The sequence below is a fragment of the Urocitellus parryii genome, chromosome 15 (genome assembly GCF_045843805.1).
Source record: "Urocitellus parryii isolate mUroPar1 chromosome 15, mUroPar1.hap1, whole genome shotgun sequence".
Classification (NCBI taxonomy): Eukaryota; Metazoa; Chordata; class Mammalia; order Rodentia; family Sciuridae; genus Urocitellus; species Urocitellus parryii.
Window position 1 is genome coordinate 24969401 of NC_135545.1, and position 17839 is coordinate 24987239.

The window sequence follows — 17839 nt, forward strand, 5'->3', positions numbered from 1 at the left end:
TAAAAGGGCCTATTGGTCTAAGCTCACTGATTCTTTTGAAATGTTTCCTAAGCAACCATTCACTGCAGTCTTGATTTTTCTGTTGATTTTACTTTCCTAAAGCAACTGGCCCCTTTCAGTTTCTCCTAGGATATCTGAAACTCTATCAGATAATGTTTTTCCTTTCTCTTCTAAGTATTTTATTAAATGCCCATGCATCTTTTAATCCTGTATTATTAGATTGAATTATATTTCCCTCTATATTTCATTTCAGTACCTATTTATTGTAGCACTAATTCTTAATACTCAGAATTACATATCCAGGTAGAATTACATATCCAGGTGAACTTATCAGGCTCTCCAGGTCTATTTTTTATTATTATTAATTCATATTAATTGTTCAGATTAATAGGTGTCATTTTGATACTTCTTTTCATGCATATATTGTGCTTCATTCACATCCACCTTTCCTGTTACCCTCGTTTTCTTTCTTCTCTTCCTCCCCTCCCCCCTTTTCCTCTCACCTTCCATAATAGTTCATCTTCTGTATTTGGGTCATCTTCATTTTTTTTTTCAGTTTCCATAGGTGAGTGAAAACATGTGATAGTTGACTTTGTCAGCTTCTTCAAATTTAATTCACATACTTTAATCTTTAAATTTCTTCCTCCTCATAATGTAAATTTGCATATTCCTGCTCCTTGGGGCTTCCTTTGAACCCATACTTCTTTGTTTTGGTGAAGAAACAAATTTTTCTTATGAAATGTGAATAGGATCCCAAGCCCTAACTTTGAATTTTTTGGCTATTGAAAAACAAAAAGGAAAACTGTACTTAATAGTTCAAGGTGTATATATTTCCAAATGGGAAGAAAAGTTTTTGAAATTTTTTTACTCCTTTGTAGAACTTTACATTCAACAATTTCCTCTTTAAGTTTTGTGTTTATGATATAAAGATGATGTTTGATGCAAAAATAATTTGAATCTGATTTTTAAGGTTTTTAAAAACAGTTTAATGTTCTATTCCCTCATTTTCTCTAATAAGGAAAACCATCACTATAATATTAGATCTAAGTAACATGTGTTTAGTGATCATTTTATTCCATACAATGCTTATTATTTAAAGTAATTGCTTAGTCTTCTTAAGTCATTTTTGATGTTCCAGTCATTGAACTGTGATAAAGGCTTTTGTCCATCCATCTGATTCACTTTATGTATTTTTGCCATACTGAATAATTCGTGAACATCCATTAAAACCATAGAGCTGTAAAGTCCTTGTTCTTTCAGGAAATGATTGGGTAGCTTAGGGAGTTAAAATGTAGTGTTATGAATAGGACAATGTGAATTTAGTTCTCATGCCTGTGAGTTACTTTTGTGGATTCCATGATGGGTTATAAATAACCCAGTCCAAACCCCATCATCTTTTCTAGAAAAGCCTTGATTATGTAATAAATCACCTTATTATAAACTCTATTGCAGGCAAGTGTTGCTATATTCTAGCCTTCTTAAATTAATGTTAGAACAAAAGACCTTGAGGTATCACCTTGCAAAAATTAGATTAGTATATGTTCTATTGAACATAGTCACCTAATAGTAATGTACTCAATAATAATAGAATAATTTAACATTCTAAGAATGTCTTGTACTATTTAAACATTTCTTAACTTTTGCAGTAATATATACTGTATTTTCTAGCAAAATGTAAGATCATATCAAGAATGTATTTGAGTTTCTAAATAAACTATTGTTGCCAAAGATTTAATAACTAGTGGACAATAAATCAATGTATTTGTGAATTTATAATATCTGTTTAACTATTTTTTTATAAAATAAAATAAAAAATAAAGAATTCAACAACATTTTCTTCAGTTCAGGTACAATGTTTCTATTTTAATGCTGTATTTCAAAAACAGTGTCCAAATTCAAATTCATTCCATAGCTTTCCCTTTTTAAATTTTTTTCTTGTTATTTTTCCTTTTCTTCCTTCTCCTCATCCTCTTCCCTGATTATTTTATTTATTTACTTTTTGTTGTGGTTTGTTTGATTGTTTGTTTTTTAAGATGATGTCTTGCTATGTAGTCCAGGCAGGTCTCAAACTCCTGGGCTCAAATGATCCTCCTACGTCAGCCTTCTGAGTATTTAGGATTACAGAAGAATGCCACTTTTGGATGCACTTTGGATGGCTGTCTTTTGGCACCATTTTCTAAACTTGGACTAGACATATTATATATGTCCTCAATTATATAATTTCTTACATATTTGCATTTTGAATAACTTATTTTCTTATTACTTTTAGTTTTCTGGTATTACTGAGTTAACTGAATGTAAATGTTTGTGCATTAGAAGTTCAGGATATCATCAGGATCGCATTCTTAAGAAAACCAGTTGACAATGAATGTTGTTATGTGGTGACAGCATATGACCTCCTTAGGTTCTAAGAGTCTTGAATTTTTGTTCAGGCAGTCATTTGTTTACAATTTGAAATATGAAAGGTTAGTATGGTTAGTCCAGTTGTTCTGGGTACACAATTAGGCTCTGTTTTTTTTTGTTGTTTGTTTGTTTGTGTGTGTGTTTGTTTTGTTACCATCATTGCAATAAACATTCCAAATTTAATAAAAAGTACAATTAAATAAAAGAACAGCCCTTTATTATTGTCTCAGTTTTCTAATGGTTGATTCTATTAAGCCTGGTAGTTCATAAATCAGCGTCTCTTATATGCTTTTTGTCAATTATGGCTGGGGCTAGTGTTACCTTGAAGACTCCCTCATTCAGGTCTTGCAGTGTTGACTAGGCCTTGGTAGGAGATATCTGTTGGAAGGCATAGATGGAGTTTTTTTAATATAGATTTCATAATAGTGAAGTATGTAGGTTTCTAGGCTCAGCATCCCAAGACAGTTTTGCCTTTTATGACTGCCTCACAAGGTACATGATACAAATTCTACTGCCTTTTACTTGTTCGAGTCATTAAGAACTCAATATTCTAGTAATAGATCTTAGACTCTACTTCTAAAGAGGAGGAATGTTGAAGAATTTGCAGATATTCTTGAAACCACTACATGTTCTTTTCATGAATTTTATTCCTTCGGGTTCTATTCCTTGTCATTTCTCTCTAAAAACAACTTTGGATCTATAAAGAGATCACTTACCTTTTTTTGAGTAAGCAGTACCTTATGAATTGTCATAGAAGTTATTTCATCTGTGGAAACATCAACTACTTCCCTCACTACCAGGAAGTCTTCCTTGGCAGTGAAATGCTGGACTACAGATTTCAAACCAGTAGAGCAGTATCTTAAATCCATATTATTAGTTCAGTTGTTCTGGAAAATTAGGGTGAATTTGGTCAGCATAGATTCTAGTAAGGAAAAGGTTTTCACCAGGAAACAAAGGATAGATTTGATAATTACACTTTAACATTTCTTGGCTATAGTGACCCTATCTTAAGTGTAGAGGGCAATAATAAGAGAAGTATAGACTTGTGCATTGAAAACTATTTTTTAGAATGTTGAAAGTGATTAACTAACTAACTAATCTAACTAAATGGAGGGACATCCTGTTCAATCAATGCTTTAAAATCCAACTGTCTTTTTTATAGAGCTTCAGGAGCTGATCCTAAAATTTACAAGGAAAAGCAAGGAACCCAGGCTAACCAAAACAACCTTGACAAATAACAAAATTTTCAATTTTAAAATTAGCTACAGTAGGTTATGAACTCCCAATTTTACCCCATATACAGATTGCTGTATCAGCAATCTGTATATGGGGTAAAATTGGGAGTTCATAACCCACTTGAATCAAACTACGAAATATGATGTATTAAGAACTATGTAATGTTTTGAACGACCAACAATAAAAAAAAATTAGCTACAGTAATTAACATAATGTGGTTCTGACATATGGATAAACATGAATGGTATAGAATTAACAGTCCAGAAATAAACCCATATATCCATGGTCAACTGATTTTTTTAAGACCTTTATTTTATTTATTTACTTTTATGTGTGCAGGATCGAACCCAGTGCCTCACACAGCCTAGGCAGGTGCTCTAACACTTAGCTACAACCCCAGCCCTCAATTAATTTTGATAGAAGTACAAACAGTTCATTGAGGAAAAAGTAGTTTTTCATAGATGATTCTGAACGTTCACATGGAAACAAATGAATTTGAACTATATACAAAAAATCAGCCTGAAATAGATTAAATATCTACATGTAAAATAAAATCATAGAACTCTGAGGAGAAAACATAGTTATAAATCATCATGACCTTAGATTAGACAATGATTTCAAAGGTGCAACATCTGAAGAATAAGCTTTTTGTCCCACATTTTTATTTGTGCATTATAGTAGTGCATAATGATTGGATTTGTTGTTACATTATTTGTACATGCACACAATATAAAATATAATTTGGCTATATTACTCCCCAGCACTTCCCCTCTCCCTCCCCACCTCTCACTCTTTGACTCCTTTCCTCTCCTGATCTCCCTTTGATTTTTAGGAGATCCACCCCCACCTTTCTTTTTCTTTTGTTCCTCTCCAGTTTCTGCCTGAAAGCAAAAAACTATGACCTTTAACCTTCTGAGTTTGACTTATTTCACTTTCCATGATGATCTCTAGTTTCACCCATTTTCCTGCAAATTACAATTTCATTTTTATTTATGGCTAAATAAAATTCCATCATGTATATAGACCACATTTTCTTTATCCATTCATCTGTTGATGGACACCTAGGCTAGTTCCATAGTTTGGCTGGTTCCATAGTTACACTGCTATAAACATAGATAGCATGTGTCAGTGTAGTAAGGTGACTTTAATTTTTCAGTATAAATACTGAGATGTGGCATAGCTGGGTCATATGGTGGTTCCATGCCTGTCCTTGAACCTCCATATTGATTTCCCTAATGGTGGTACTAATTTATAATCCCACCAAGAGAAGAACAGGCATTTTTTTAGGAAAATTTTTTTACAAAGATAGTTTAACACTTTTATATGAACAGAACTTATTTTTTTTCCTCTAGGATAAATGGCCAATAGTACATGCAGTAGGTGGGTCATATCATAGTTGTATCCTTAATTCCTAAGAAACTGTAAAACTATTCTCCAGAGTACATATGCCATCATCAGTGCATAAATGATGTATTTTATCTCCTTCTATTTTTTTATTTTAGTCACTCTGACTGGGTTGTAGTGATATCTCATTGTCATTTTGTTTTAGTTGTAGTTGGGCACAACTCTCTGCATATTGTTAATTTTTGAGAGTTCTTTATATCTTTGTCTGATATGTGTTTTGCAACTAATTTCTCTCATCTATACCTTGTGTTTTCATCTTCACAGAGTAAAAGTTTTTAATTCTAATGAAGTCAAATTTATCAATTTTTTCCCTTTATAAATATACTTTTGGTGTCAAATTTGGTAACTCTTTACCTAGTCTTTGATCCTAAAGATTGTCTTCTATTTTGTTTTGTTATGATCAATTTTCAGTTAATTTTGTATAAGGTATGAGACTTTGGTTGAAGTTGAAGCTTTTATTTTCCCTTTTGTCTGTGGGTATGCAGTTCTCCAGCACCATTTATTAAAAGACTATTTCTTCCACTGAAATACTTTTTGACCCTCTTAAAAATACAGTAGCAAGCATTTACGTGTCATCTGTTTCTGGGTTCTATATGTCTAGCCCTCTACCAAAACCACACAGACTTGATTAGTATAGTAATGTAAGTCTTGAAGTTGGATAAACTAATTGCTCCAACTTCATCCTTTGTTTTTCAAAATTGTTTTAACTATTGTAATTTTCTTTTGATTTTTCCATATACATTTTAAAATAGTGTTGTACTTAAAAAAGTCTTGCTCGGATTTTGATAGGATTTGATATCTTTATTGAGTCTTAGAGTTCACGAACACAGTATTTCTCTCTATTTATTTAGATCACCTTTGATTTCTTTTATCAGCATTGTATAATTTTCAGCATAATTCTCAGGTACATGTTTTGGTAAATTCACACATAACTATTTTTCTTTTCTTTCTTGGTAGATTGAAATGGAATTGTATTTTTAAATTTGGCTTCCATGCGTTCATTGCTAATATGTAGAAATGTACTTTGTTTTTCAGTGCTTATCATAAATCTTGTCATCTTGCTGTACTCACTAGTTTAAGAAGTTGTGTTTTTTAATAGACTTCCTAGGATTTTATTCATATATAATTATGTCATATGCAAATATGGACAGTTTTCTTTCTGCCTTCCCAAACTATATTCTTTTTATTTCCTTTTCTTGCCATATAAAGCTTCCTAGAACTTCTAGTACTGTGTTAAATGGTGGAAATGAGAGAAGACATCTGGCTTTTTCAAAATTTTAAGGAGAAAGTGTTCAAATTTTCTTTCACCATAAAGTGTAAGGTTATCTGTAGTGGTTTTGGGGATCAAATTGTATAATTTCCTTTTATTTCTATTTCTCTGAGATGAATGTTGAATTTGTTTTTTCTGCATTCATAGATATATTCTTATGATTTTTCTTCTTACCCTGTTGATATGGAAAATTATATTGACTATTTTTGGTTATTAAACCAGAGTGTATCAGGTAGTACTTTATAAACTGAATTCTAAATGTTTCTTCTATAAAAGGTACTGCATATAATGGTTTAGTTATTTTTAAAATGTTTGGAAGAAGTCTCTAATGAAATCATCTAGGTGTGAAGATTTTCTTTTGACCTTCTTTAAATTGCAGTTTTCTCAGTAGTTATATTTAATAAATCCAATTTATTGACTTCATAGTGAATAAGTAGTGGTAGTTTGTGTTTTTCTGCTTTTCCAGAACTTGATTCATTTCTAAATTGTCAAATTTATGTGTTTAGAATTCTCTGTAGTGTTTTTTGTTTGTTTGTTTGTTTGTTTATCTTTTGCATGTCTACAGCACCTATAGTGATATCTTCTGATTCATTTCTAATTTTAGTCATTTGTGTCATTTGTTTTATTTTTTTCCAATCTTGCTAGAGATTTGCCAAGTTTTAATGATTTCTTTTTTTAAATATTAGTTCTTTGAAGCTGGGGGTGTATCTCAATGATAGAGCATTTGTCCAACATGTGTGAGGCCCAGGGTTCAGTCCCCACTACTACAAGAATTAAAAATACAATAAATTCTTTCTTTGTTACTTTTTTCTGTTGTTTTTATGTCTTAAATTTCATTGAGCCCTACTCCCAGGAAGGAACAAGAGTTGGCATTTTAACAAGTTCCACGTAATGCTGCTCTTTTTTTTTTATTGGTTGTTCAAAACATTACATAGTTCGTGATATATCATATTTCACACTTTGATTCAAGTGGGTTATGAACTCCCATTTTTACCCCTTATACAGATTGCAGAATCACATCAGTTACACTTCCATTGATTTACATATTGCCATACTCATGTCTGTTGTATTCTGCTGCCTTTCCTATTCTCTACTATCCCCCCTCCCCTCCCCTCCCCTCCCCTATTCTCTCTCTACCCCCTCTACTGTAATTCATTTCTCCCCCTTGTATTATTTTTCCCTTTCCCCTCACTTCCTCTTGTATGTAATTTTGTATAACCCTGAGGGTCTCCTTCCATTTCCATGCAATTTCCCTTCTCTCTCCCTTTCCCTCCCACCTCTCATCCCTGTTTAATGTTAGTCTTCTTCTCATGCTCTTCTTCCCTACTCTGTTCTTAGTTACTCTCCTTATATCAAAGAACACATTTGGCATTTGTTTTTTAGGGCTTGGCTAGCTTCACTTAGCATAATCTGCTCTAATGCCATCCATTTCCCTCCAAATTCTATGATTTTGTCATTTTTTAATGCAGAGTAATACTCCATTGTGTATAAATGCCACATTTTTTTTATCCATTCGTCCATTGAAGGGCATCTAGGTTGCTTCCACAGTCTTGCTATTGTGAATTGTGCTGCTATGAACATCGATGTAGCAGTGTCTCTGTAGCACGCTCTTTTTAGGTCTTTAGGGAATAGACCCAGAAGGGGAATAGCTGGGTCAAATGGTGGTTCCATTCCCAGCTTTCCAAGAAATCTCCACACTGCTTTCCAAATTGGCCGCACCAATTTGCAGTCCCACCAACAATGTACAAGTGTACCCTTTTCCCCACATCCTCACTAGCACTTGTTGTTTGACTTCATAATGGCTGCCAATCTTACTGGAGTGAGATGGTATCTTAGGGTGGTTTTGATTTGCATTTCTCTGACTGCTAGAGATGGTGAGCATTTTTTTTCATGTACTTGTTGATTGATTGTATGTCCTCCTCTGAGAAGTGTCTGCTCAGTTCCTTGGCCCATTTGTTGATTGGGTTATTTGTTATCTTATTGTCTAATTTTTTGAGTTCTTTATATACTCTGGATATTAGGGCTCTATGTGAAGTGTGAGGAGTAAAGATTTGTTCCCAGGATGTAGGCTCCCTATTTACCTCTCTTATTGTTTCTCTTGCTGAGAAAAAAACTTTTTAGTTTGAGTAAGTCCCATTTTTTGATTCTAGATATTAACTCTTGTGCTATGGGTGTCCTATTGAGGAATTTGGAGCCCGACCCCACAGTATGTAGGTCGTAGCCAACTTTTTCTTCTATCAGATGCCTTGTCTCTGATTTGATATCAAGCTCCTTGATCCATTTTGAGTTAACTTTTGTGCATGGCGAGAGAAAGGGATTCAGTTTCATTTTGTTGCATATGGATTTCCAGTTTTCCCAGCACCATTTGTTGAAGATGCTATCCTTCCTCCGTTGCATGCTTTTAGCCCCTTTATCAAATATAAGAAAGTTGTAGTTTTTTCAGTTGGTTTCTGTGTCCTCTATTCTGTACCATTGATCCACCCGCCTGTTTTGGTACCAGTACCATGCTGTTTTTGTTACTATTGCTCTGTTGTATAGTTTGAAGTCTGGTATCACTATACCACCTGATTCACACTTCCTGCTTAGCATTGTTTTTGATATTCTGGATCTTTTATTGTTCCTTATGAATTTCATGATTGCTTTCTCTATTTCTACAAGAAGTGCCGTTGGGATTTTGATTGGCATTGCATTAAACCTATAGAGAAATTTTGGTAATATTGCCATTTTGATGATGTTAGTTCTTCCTATCCATGAACAGGGTATATTTTCCATCTTCTAAGGTCTTCTTCTATTTCTCTCTTTAGGGTTCTGTAGTTTTCATTGTATAAATCTTTCACCTCTTTTGTTAGGTTGATTCCCAAGTATTTTATTATTTTTGAGGATATTGTGAATGGAGTGGTTGTCTTCATTTCCATTTCAGAGGATTTGTCGCTGATATACAGGAATGCCTTTGATTTATGCGTGTTGATTTTATATCCTGCCACTTTGCTGAATTCATTTATTAGCTCTAATGGTTTCTTTGTAGACCCTTTTGGGTCTGCTAGGTATAGAATCATGTCATCTGCAAATAGTGATAATTTAAGTTCTTCTTTTCCTATTTTTATGCCTTTAATTTCCTTCGTCTGTCTAATTGCTCTGGCCAGTGTTTCGAGGACTATGTTGAACAGAAGTGGTGAGAGAGGGCATCCCTGTCTTGTTCCAGATTTTAGAGGGAATGCCTTCAATTTTTCTCCATTCAGAATGATGCTAGCCTGAGGCTTAGCATAGATTGCTTTTACAATGTTGAGGTATGTTCCTGTTATCCCTAGTTTTTCGAGAGTTTTGAACATAAAGGGATGCTGTACTTTGTCAAATGCTTTTTCCGCATCTATCGAGATGATCATATGGTTCTTGTTTTTAAGTCTATTGATGTGGAGAATAACATTTCTTGATTTCCGTATATTGAACCAGCCTTGCATCCCAGGGATGAATCCTACTTGATCATAGTGCACAATTTTTTTGATATGTTTTTGTATCCGATTCGCCAGAATTTTATTGAGGATTTTTGCATCTAGGTTCATTAGAGATATTGGTCTGTAGTTTTCTTTCTTTGAAGTGTCTTTGTCTGGTTTAGGCATCAGGGTGATGTTGGCCTCGTAGAATGAATTTGGAAGTTCTCCCTCTTTTTCTATTTCCTGAAATAGCTTGAAAAGTATTGGTATTAGTTCCTCTTTAAAGGTTTTGTAAAACTCTGCTGTATACCCATCTGGTCCTGGGCTTTTCTTAGATGGTAATCTTTTGATGGTTTCTTCTATTTCCTCAATTGATATTGGTCTATTTAGGTTGTCTATATCCTCCTGACTCAATCTGGGCAGATTATATGACTTAAGAAATTTATCTATGCCTTCACTATCTTCTATTTTATTGGAGTATAAGGATTCAAAATAATTTCTGATTATCTTCTGTATTTCTGAAGAGTCTGTTGTGATATTGCCTTTTTCATCCCGTATGCTACTAATTTGAGTTCTCTCTCTTCTTCTCTTCGTTAGCATGGCTAAGGGTCTGTCGATTTTATTTATTTTTTCAAAGAACCAACTTTTAGTTTTGTCAATTTTTTCAATTGTTTCTTTTGTTTCGATTTCATTAATTTCAGCTCTGATTTTAATTATTTCTTGCCTTCTACTTCTTTTGCTGTTGTTTTGCTCTTCTTTTTCTAGGATTTTGAGATGAAGTATGAGATCATTTATTTGTTGGTTTTTTCTTTTTTTAAGGAATGAACTCCAAGCAATGAATTTTCCTCTTAGAACTGCTTTCAATGTGTCCCATAGATTCTGATATGTTGTATCTGTGTTTTCATTTAACTCTAAGAATTTTTTAATTTCCTCCTTGATGTCTTTTAAAACCCATTGATCATTCAGTAACCTATTGTTCAGTCTCCAAGTGATGCATGATTTTTCCTTCCTTCTTTTATGATTGATTTTCAGTTTCATTCCATTATGATCAGTTAAGATGCATGGTATTATCTCTACTCCTTTATATTGTCTAAGAGTTGCCCTGTGACATAATATATGATCTATTTTTGAGAAGGATCCATGTGCTGCTGAGAAAAAAAGTGTCACTGCTTGATGTTGGGTGGTATATTCTATATATGTCAATTAAGTCTAGGTTGTTAATTGTGTTATTGAGTTCTATAGTTTCCTTATTCAACTTTTGTTTGGAAGATGTGTCCATTGGTGAGAGAAGTGTGTTGAAGTCTCCCATGATTATTGTATGGTGGTCTATTAGACTCTTGAACTTGAGAAGAGTTTGCTTGGTGAACATAGCTGCACCATTGTTTGGGGCATATATATTTATGATTGTTATGTCTTGTTGGTGTATGGTTCCCTTGAGCAGTATGTAGTGTCTCTCTTTATCCCTTTTGATTAACTTTGGCTTGACATCTATTTTATTTAATATGAGTATGGACACTCCTGCTTGTTCCCGCAGTCCATATGAGTGATATGATTTTTCCCAACCTTTCACCTTCAGTCTATGTATATCTTTTCCTATCAAATGCGTCTCCTGTAGGCAGCATATTGTTGGGTCTTCTTTTGTGATCCATTCAACTAGCCTGTGTCTCTTAATTGGTGAGTTCAAGCCATTCACATTTAGGGTTATTATTATGGTTTGTTCTTCCAGCCATGTTTGTTTATTAATGTTACTAAACCTGATTTGTTTTCCTTTTTGATTATTTTCCCCCCTTTACTGTCCTACCTCCCACTGTTGGTTTTCATTGTTATTTTCTATTTCCTCTTCCTGTAATGTTTTGCCAAGGATTTTTTGAAGAGATTGTTTTCTAGCTGCAAATTCTTTTAACTTTTGTTTATCATGGAAGGTTTTAATTTCATCTTCCATCCTGAAGCTTAATTTCACCGGATACATGATTCTTGGTTGGAACCCATTTTCTTTCAGTGTTTGAAATGTGTTATTCCAGGATCTTTTAGCTTTCAGAGTCTGTGTTGAAAGATCAGCTCTTATCCTGATTTGTTTACCCCTAAATGTGATCTGCTTCCTTTCTCTTGTAGCTTTTAAAATTCTCTCCTTATTCTGTATGTTGGGCGTCTTCATTATAATGTGTCTAGGTGTGGATCTCTTATGATTTTGCACATTCGGCGTCCTGTAGGCTTCTAGGATTTGGGATTCTGTCTCATTCTTCAAGTCTGGGAAGTTTTCTCGTATTATTTCATTGAATAGATTTTTTATTCCTTTGGTTTGGACCTCTATGCCTTCCTGTATCCCAATGACTCTTAAGTTTGGTCTCTTTATGTTATCCCATATTTCTTGGATGTTCTGCTCATGGTTTCTTAACAGTCTTGCTAAGCTGTCTATGTTCTTTTCAAGTTGAAATACTTTGTCTTCATAGTCTGATGTTCTATCTTCTAAGTGTTCTACTCTGCTGGTAGTATTCTCAATTGAGTTTTTAAGTTGGTTTATTGCTTCCTGCATTTCTAGGATTTCTATTTGTTTTTTATTACCTCTATCTCCCTGTATAATTGATCTTTTGCTTCTTGGATTTGTTTATGTAATTCATTGTCAAAGTGATCTTTCATTGTCTGATTTTGCTGTCTCATGTCTTCCTTGAGACTCCAGATCATCTGAAGCATGTATATCCTGAATTCTTTATCTGACATTCCATCTGTTGCAGCTATTACCTCTTCTAGAGATGAGTTGACCTGCATTGCTTGTGGTCCTTTCTTTCCTTGTCCTTTCATACTGCTCAAGTTTCTTTCTGCTTGCTGAAACTGTTGTGTTTTTGAAATTTTCCCTCTATTTATTTGTATTGCTCTTGTATAGTTGAAAAATCTCCCTTGAAGGGCAGGTAGTGGTTGTGCTCCTCCTCCAATTGGGTGATCTGTCTACCATGCTGGCGGGCCGTAGGTCTGCTCTGCCGGTCGGTCCCAGGTCTGCCCACCCTGCGGGCGCGGGTGGCAACTCTGCTCTGCCCCCACTCCAATTGTGGTGACATGACTACCACACCCTCGGATTGTTGGGCCTGATCTGGATGCGGGCGGCGGCTCTGCTCGGCCCCTACTCCAATTGGTGTGACATGTCTACCACGCTGGCAGGCCTCTGGGCCTGTTCCGCTGGTGGGTCGCAGGTCCGCCTACCTTGCAGGTGCGGGGGGAGGGGGCAGCTCTGCCCCACAGCAGGCCGCTGGACATGTTCTGCTGGTGGGTCGCAGGTCCGCCTACCCTGCAGGTGTGTGGGGCAGCTCTGGCAGGTTGCTGGGCCTGACCTGCCGGTGGTTCGCAGGTCCACCTACATTGCAGGTGCGGGGGGAGGGGGCGGCTCCGCCCCTCAGCAGGCCACTGGGCCTGATCTGCCAGTGGTCACAGTTCCGCCTACCTTGCAGGCACGGGGGGGAGGGGGCGGCTCTGCCCCTCAGCAGGCCGCTGGACCTGTTCTGCTGGTGTGTCGCAGGTCTTCCTACCCTGCAGGCGCGTGGGGCAGCTCTGTCGTAATGCTGCTCTTGCTGCTCTGGAGGCCACAGTTTGATCATCACTACTTTAGAGAAATGCTGAATTAATGACATCATTAACTTTCAATGATATTAATGACATATGCAGTCACTTTGAAACCAGTAAAATTTTGCAATAAGTAAAATAAATTGGACATGAGGTCTAAAGGGTTTTTTTAGGGGGGGTGGGGAGTACCAGTGGATTTAACTCAGTGGCACTCGACCACTGAGCCACAACCTGAGCCCTATTTTGTATTGTAGTTAGGAACAGGATCTCAGAGTTGCTTAGCACCTCCCTCACTTTTGCTGAGGCTGGCTTTGAACTCATGATCCTCTTGCCTCTGCCTCCCGAGCGTCTGGGATTACAGGTGAATACCATTGTGCTCAGCTGATCTAAAAATTTTAAAGATAGATATTTATAAGATGACAGTATTATATTTTAAATGAAATGGGTCTTCCTATTTTTTTTATCACTATTGTATGTGGCATTTGAGAGGCCAAAGGAGTAAGATACTGAGGGAAATAATACTTATTTTATTACAAGGAGAAAAATAGCAAAAAATGAGAGGTAGAGAGATCATTTATTGTATAAGCATAAAATAATGCCTGACTTATTAGGTCCTAGAAAATGAGTATTTGAAGGAATACATTAAACCATAATCTGTAATAAGTGTATGACATGCAAAATCTTTTTTAAGGTTTAGAATTGACATTAGAAAAGCTCTATAACATTGATCTGAACTAATGATGCCCAACCTGGTAATTACAGCACATATCATCATAATACACCTTCCTCTAAAGTTCACCACTTTTTTTCAAATTCTTGAATAGAAATGAAACCAGAATTAAACTACTTCCATAAATAGTATGGCCTATAATCTGTGTCAAGGTGAACCCAGAAATATTTTTCCCAGATGATCACTAACTATAAAAAAGAAAAATTAAAATAGTGAAATGTCAGAAAGGTGTCTCTTAGACATTGTTCTCTTATGGAAGTTGTTATAATTGTTAATAAAGAAACTTGCTTGTGAATATTCATCAGGTAATGGTTCTTATTTTGTAGCCAGACTTTTCAGAGTAATGAAGTATTTCCTTTTCTCTTTTAGCTCTGTTGGTTTAGCAAAAGCAGCTCTAGAAGCAATTAATGGATTCAACCTTTTTGGCAACCAGGTAAAAAAAATAATAAGAAGTCTTTGATTATTTGAATTGTATGTTTAATTAATTTGGCTATTCCTTAAGTCATTTCCTTATAATCAATGAATATATGAAATTTATGTACCAGCCCATGCTTGAAAAATTTTTACTTTGAAAATTATTTGCCAGTTAAGTTTTAGTTTTCTCACTAAAATCCATTCCTTATTTTTAAAAAACGTCTTGATAAATTAATTCTCTCATTTTCTTGGTTTAGTGTCAATAGCTTCCCTCAAGTCTCTTAGACATTGCTTAGGGATTTCACATTTTAAAAATATTTCTGGCATTATGTATTATTTATTTTTCATGTCAGTTCTCATTTTAGGTTTCAATTTAATGCATATAAATGTATTTCTCATGCAGAGGGGAATATGTGTAATATATGCAGCCATAGAATAGGCAGTTTTGATACTAGTTTCACCTTCATCTGCCTATAATCATATGTCTAATATCTCATTTTGTCTAGGGATTAAAGGGAATCCTTGAATGTCACCTTAGATCATAAGATCTTTAGCCAGTTATGCACCATAAAGCTAATCAACTGACCACAGATTCAGTTGTCAATGGAAGGGAATAAAATATAGAAATGTTACTATTCCAGATCAAGAAATGGCTAATTTTCTTTAGCAGTTTTTATAAAGATTTGGAAAATGACGAGGCAATCTGAAGTTTCCAACTGATATAATTAAGTCTAAGTTATTGAAATGCTATGTTAGCGAAAATATATTTTAGGAAGTTAATGCAGATGTGCCAAAGAGTCACCTTGGGTTTTGTTACGGCAATTATTATACTCTGAATCTCCAGTCTTGAATTTAAGAAAGTTTCAAGTCATAGTATGGTAACACAACTGCCTGTCTTCTCTTCCCTTGATATATATAAGCTTTCTTTCACCCCAACTTTCTCTGGAAAATGAGATGTAGTTATATCTAGTGTATGAGGAATTACTAAAGACAGATTTGGGAGAATGGTACATAGTCTGTGCCCAAGAGGAGACCCAGGGTTTCCTTCTCACATGGATGGATAGACAGATGGCTAGATAATGACATTAAAGATTAGCATTATATTAGAATTACGAGACAGCATTACTGTATTCTTTGTAACTAAAAAGATAAGAGATATGATAATAGGATCTATTTCAGAAGGTTTACATGCAAATAATAGTTAACTTAGCTATTAGCTATCAACTTTAGCTCTGATAAACCCTCAATAACAGTTATCTCTTATTGCTATTATTAATGAACTAGTTCATTAATAATACTAAACAAAGGAAATGAAGAGATCTGATTGAAAGTCCTATAGAGTATTTCAAGTGTACTGAGAAAAGTCATGGATCAAATCAGAGGTGGACTAGCAGCATTCTGAAAAAATATATATATATATAGGTCTTGTTTGACTGCTTTCCATGGCATAGCAAATAGTAAACTGCTGTGAACCAGGAATGGCCAACTATTTTTTTTTAATTATTTCCTTTCTTTGAAGTACCTGAATCTTCAGGTTGTTTATACACATCTATATACATACATATAAGGTAGCTTTACTAACTCTATCTGGCTTTTTAAATAAGACATATTATTTATACAAATTAACAAAGTTTTACTGTGACATTTCCATACATGTATAAATTGTGCATTAATTATGTCCTTCCGTCTTCCACCTTTCTCCAGGTCCCTGTCCTGTTCCTTAATAGTCTATCTTTTAAATATTGTTTTCACATATGATTGAAAACATACAATACTTATCTTTCTCTGTCTGGCTTATTTTGCTTAACATGATGTCCTCCAATTCCATCCATTTTCTTGCAGATTAAAGAATTTCTTTCTTATTTATAGCTGCATAATATTCCACTATGTATATGTGCCATATTTTCTTTATCCATTTAGGCACCTAAGCTGATTCCATATCTTAGCTATTGTAATAGTACAAGTATTTCTTTGCATTCTGAGTCATTTCCTTCCTGTATATACCCAGAGGTGGGATAGCTGGATCATATTATAGTTGTTTTAGTTTGTTGAGAAACCTTCATATGGTTTTCCATAGTAGCTGTACTAATTTATATTCTGACCACCAGTATATAAGGGTTCTTTTAGCCCCACATCCTTACCAGTATTCATTTTTTATTATTTTAATATTAGCCATTCTGAGGGGAGTGAGATTGAATCTCCATCAAGTTTTGATTTGCATTTTCCTGATGGCTAAAAATATTGAGCACTTTTTCATATATTTATGGTCATTTGTACTTTTTCTTTTGAGAAGTACCAATTCAGATTTTTTTCCCACTTTTTATTGAATTACTTGTTTTCTTGTTTTCTTTTCAGTATTTTATGTATTCTGCTTGTTAATTGACTCTCAGATAAGGACCTACCAGGCAAAGATTTTGTACCAGTATGTGTCTCTTCACTCTTTGTCTCTTCACTGTTTCTTTTGCTGTGTAGAAATTTTTTAATCTGATGTATCACATTTATCAATTTTTGTTTTTGTTTTTTGTGCTTATAGAAGTCCAGACAGGAAATCGATGCTGGTGCCATTATCTTGAAGTGTTTTTCCCATTTATCTTTTGGTAGTTTTAGAGTTTCACATCTTAATATTTAGATTTTTTATTCACTTTGAGTTGATTTTTGTATGGAATCAGAGATTGGGGTTTAGTTGCAATGTCTGCATGTGGGTATCCAGTTTTCCCAGCACCATTTGTTGAGAGACTATCTTTTGTCCAACATGTTCTTAAAACCTGTATGGAGAATCAATTGACTGAAGATACAGGGATTTTTTTCTGGATCCACTGTTCTTTCTGTTGGTCTACATGTCTCTTTTTATGCTGATACCATGTTGTTTTTGTTACTATGGTTCTATAGTACATGTTGAAATCTCACATTGTGATGCCTTCAGCTTTACTCTTTTTGCTCAAGAGTGCTTTGGCCTTTGGGCTCTTTCATGTTCTCACATAAATTTTAGGATTGTGTGGTCTGGTTCTGTGAAGAATGTCATTGGTATTTGAATAGAGATTGCATTGAATGTGTAGATCACTTTAAATAGTCGGACTTTTTAAAAAATATTAATTATCAGAATACATGAACATGGCAGTTCTTTCCACCTTCAAGTGTTTTCTACATTTTCTTTCTTTAATATTTTATAATTTTCATTGTAATGATATTTTACTTCCTTGATCAGGCTTATTCCTTGGAGGTTTGTTTTTTTGTTTTTGTTTTGAGGCTATTGTAAATGGGATTTATTTTCTTGATTTTTTTATTCAGCAAGTTCATTACTGGTATATAGAAAAGACACTTTCAAACAAATTATTTTTAGTTGTAGATGGACCTTTATTTTAATCATTTATTTATATGTGATGCTGAGAATCAAACCCA

At 34.5% G+C, this 17839-nt stretch overlaps 1 protein-coding gene across 3 annotated transcripts in view; it reads left to right on the forward strand.

Moving 5' to 3' along the window:
- The window catches only part of Phkb (phosphorylase kinase regulatory subunit beta), a 220070-nt gene that overhangs the window by 91253 nt on the left and 110978 nt on the right, over positions 1-17839 (forward strand). For all 3 annotated transcript variants that reach the window (XM_026406881.2, XM_026406882.2, XM_026406883.2), the window contains exon 8: positions 14396-14459. In XM_026406881.2, coding sequence (XP_026262666.2) covers positions 14396-14459 — 64 coding nt within the window. The remainder of the gene's footprint in view (positions 1-14395; positions 14460-17839) is intronic.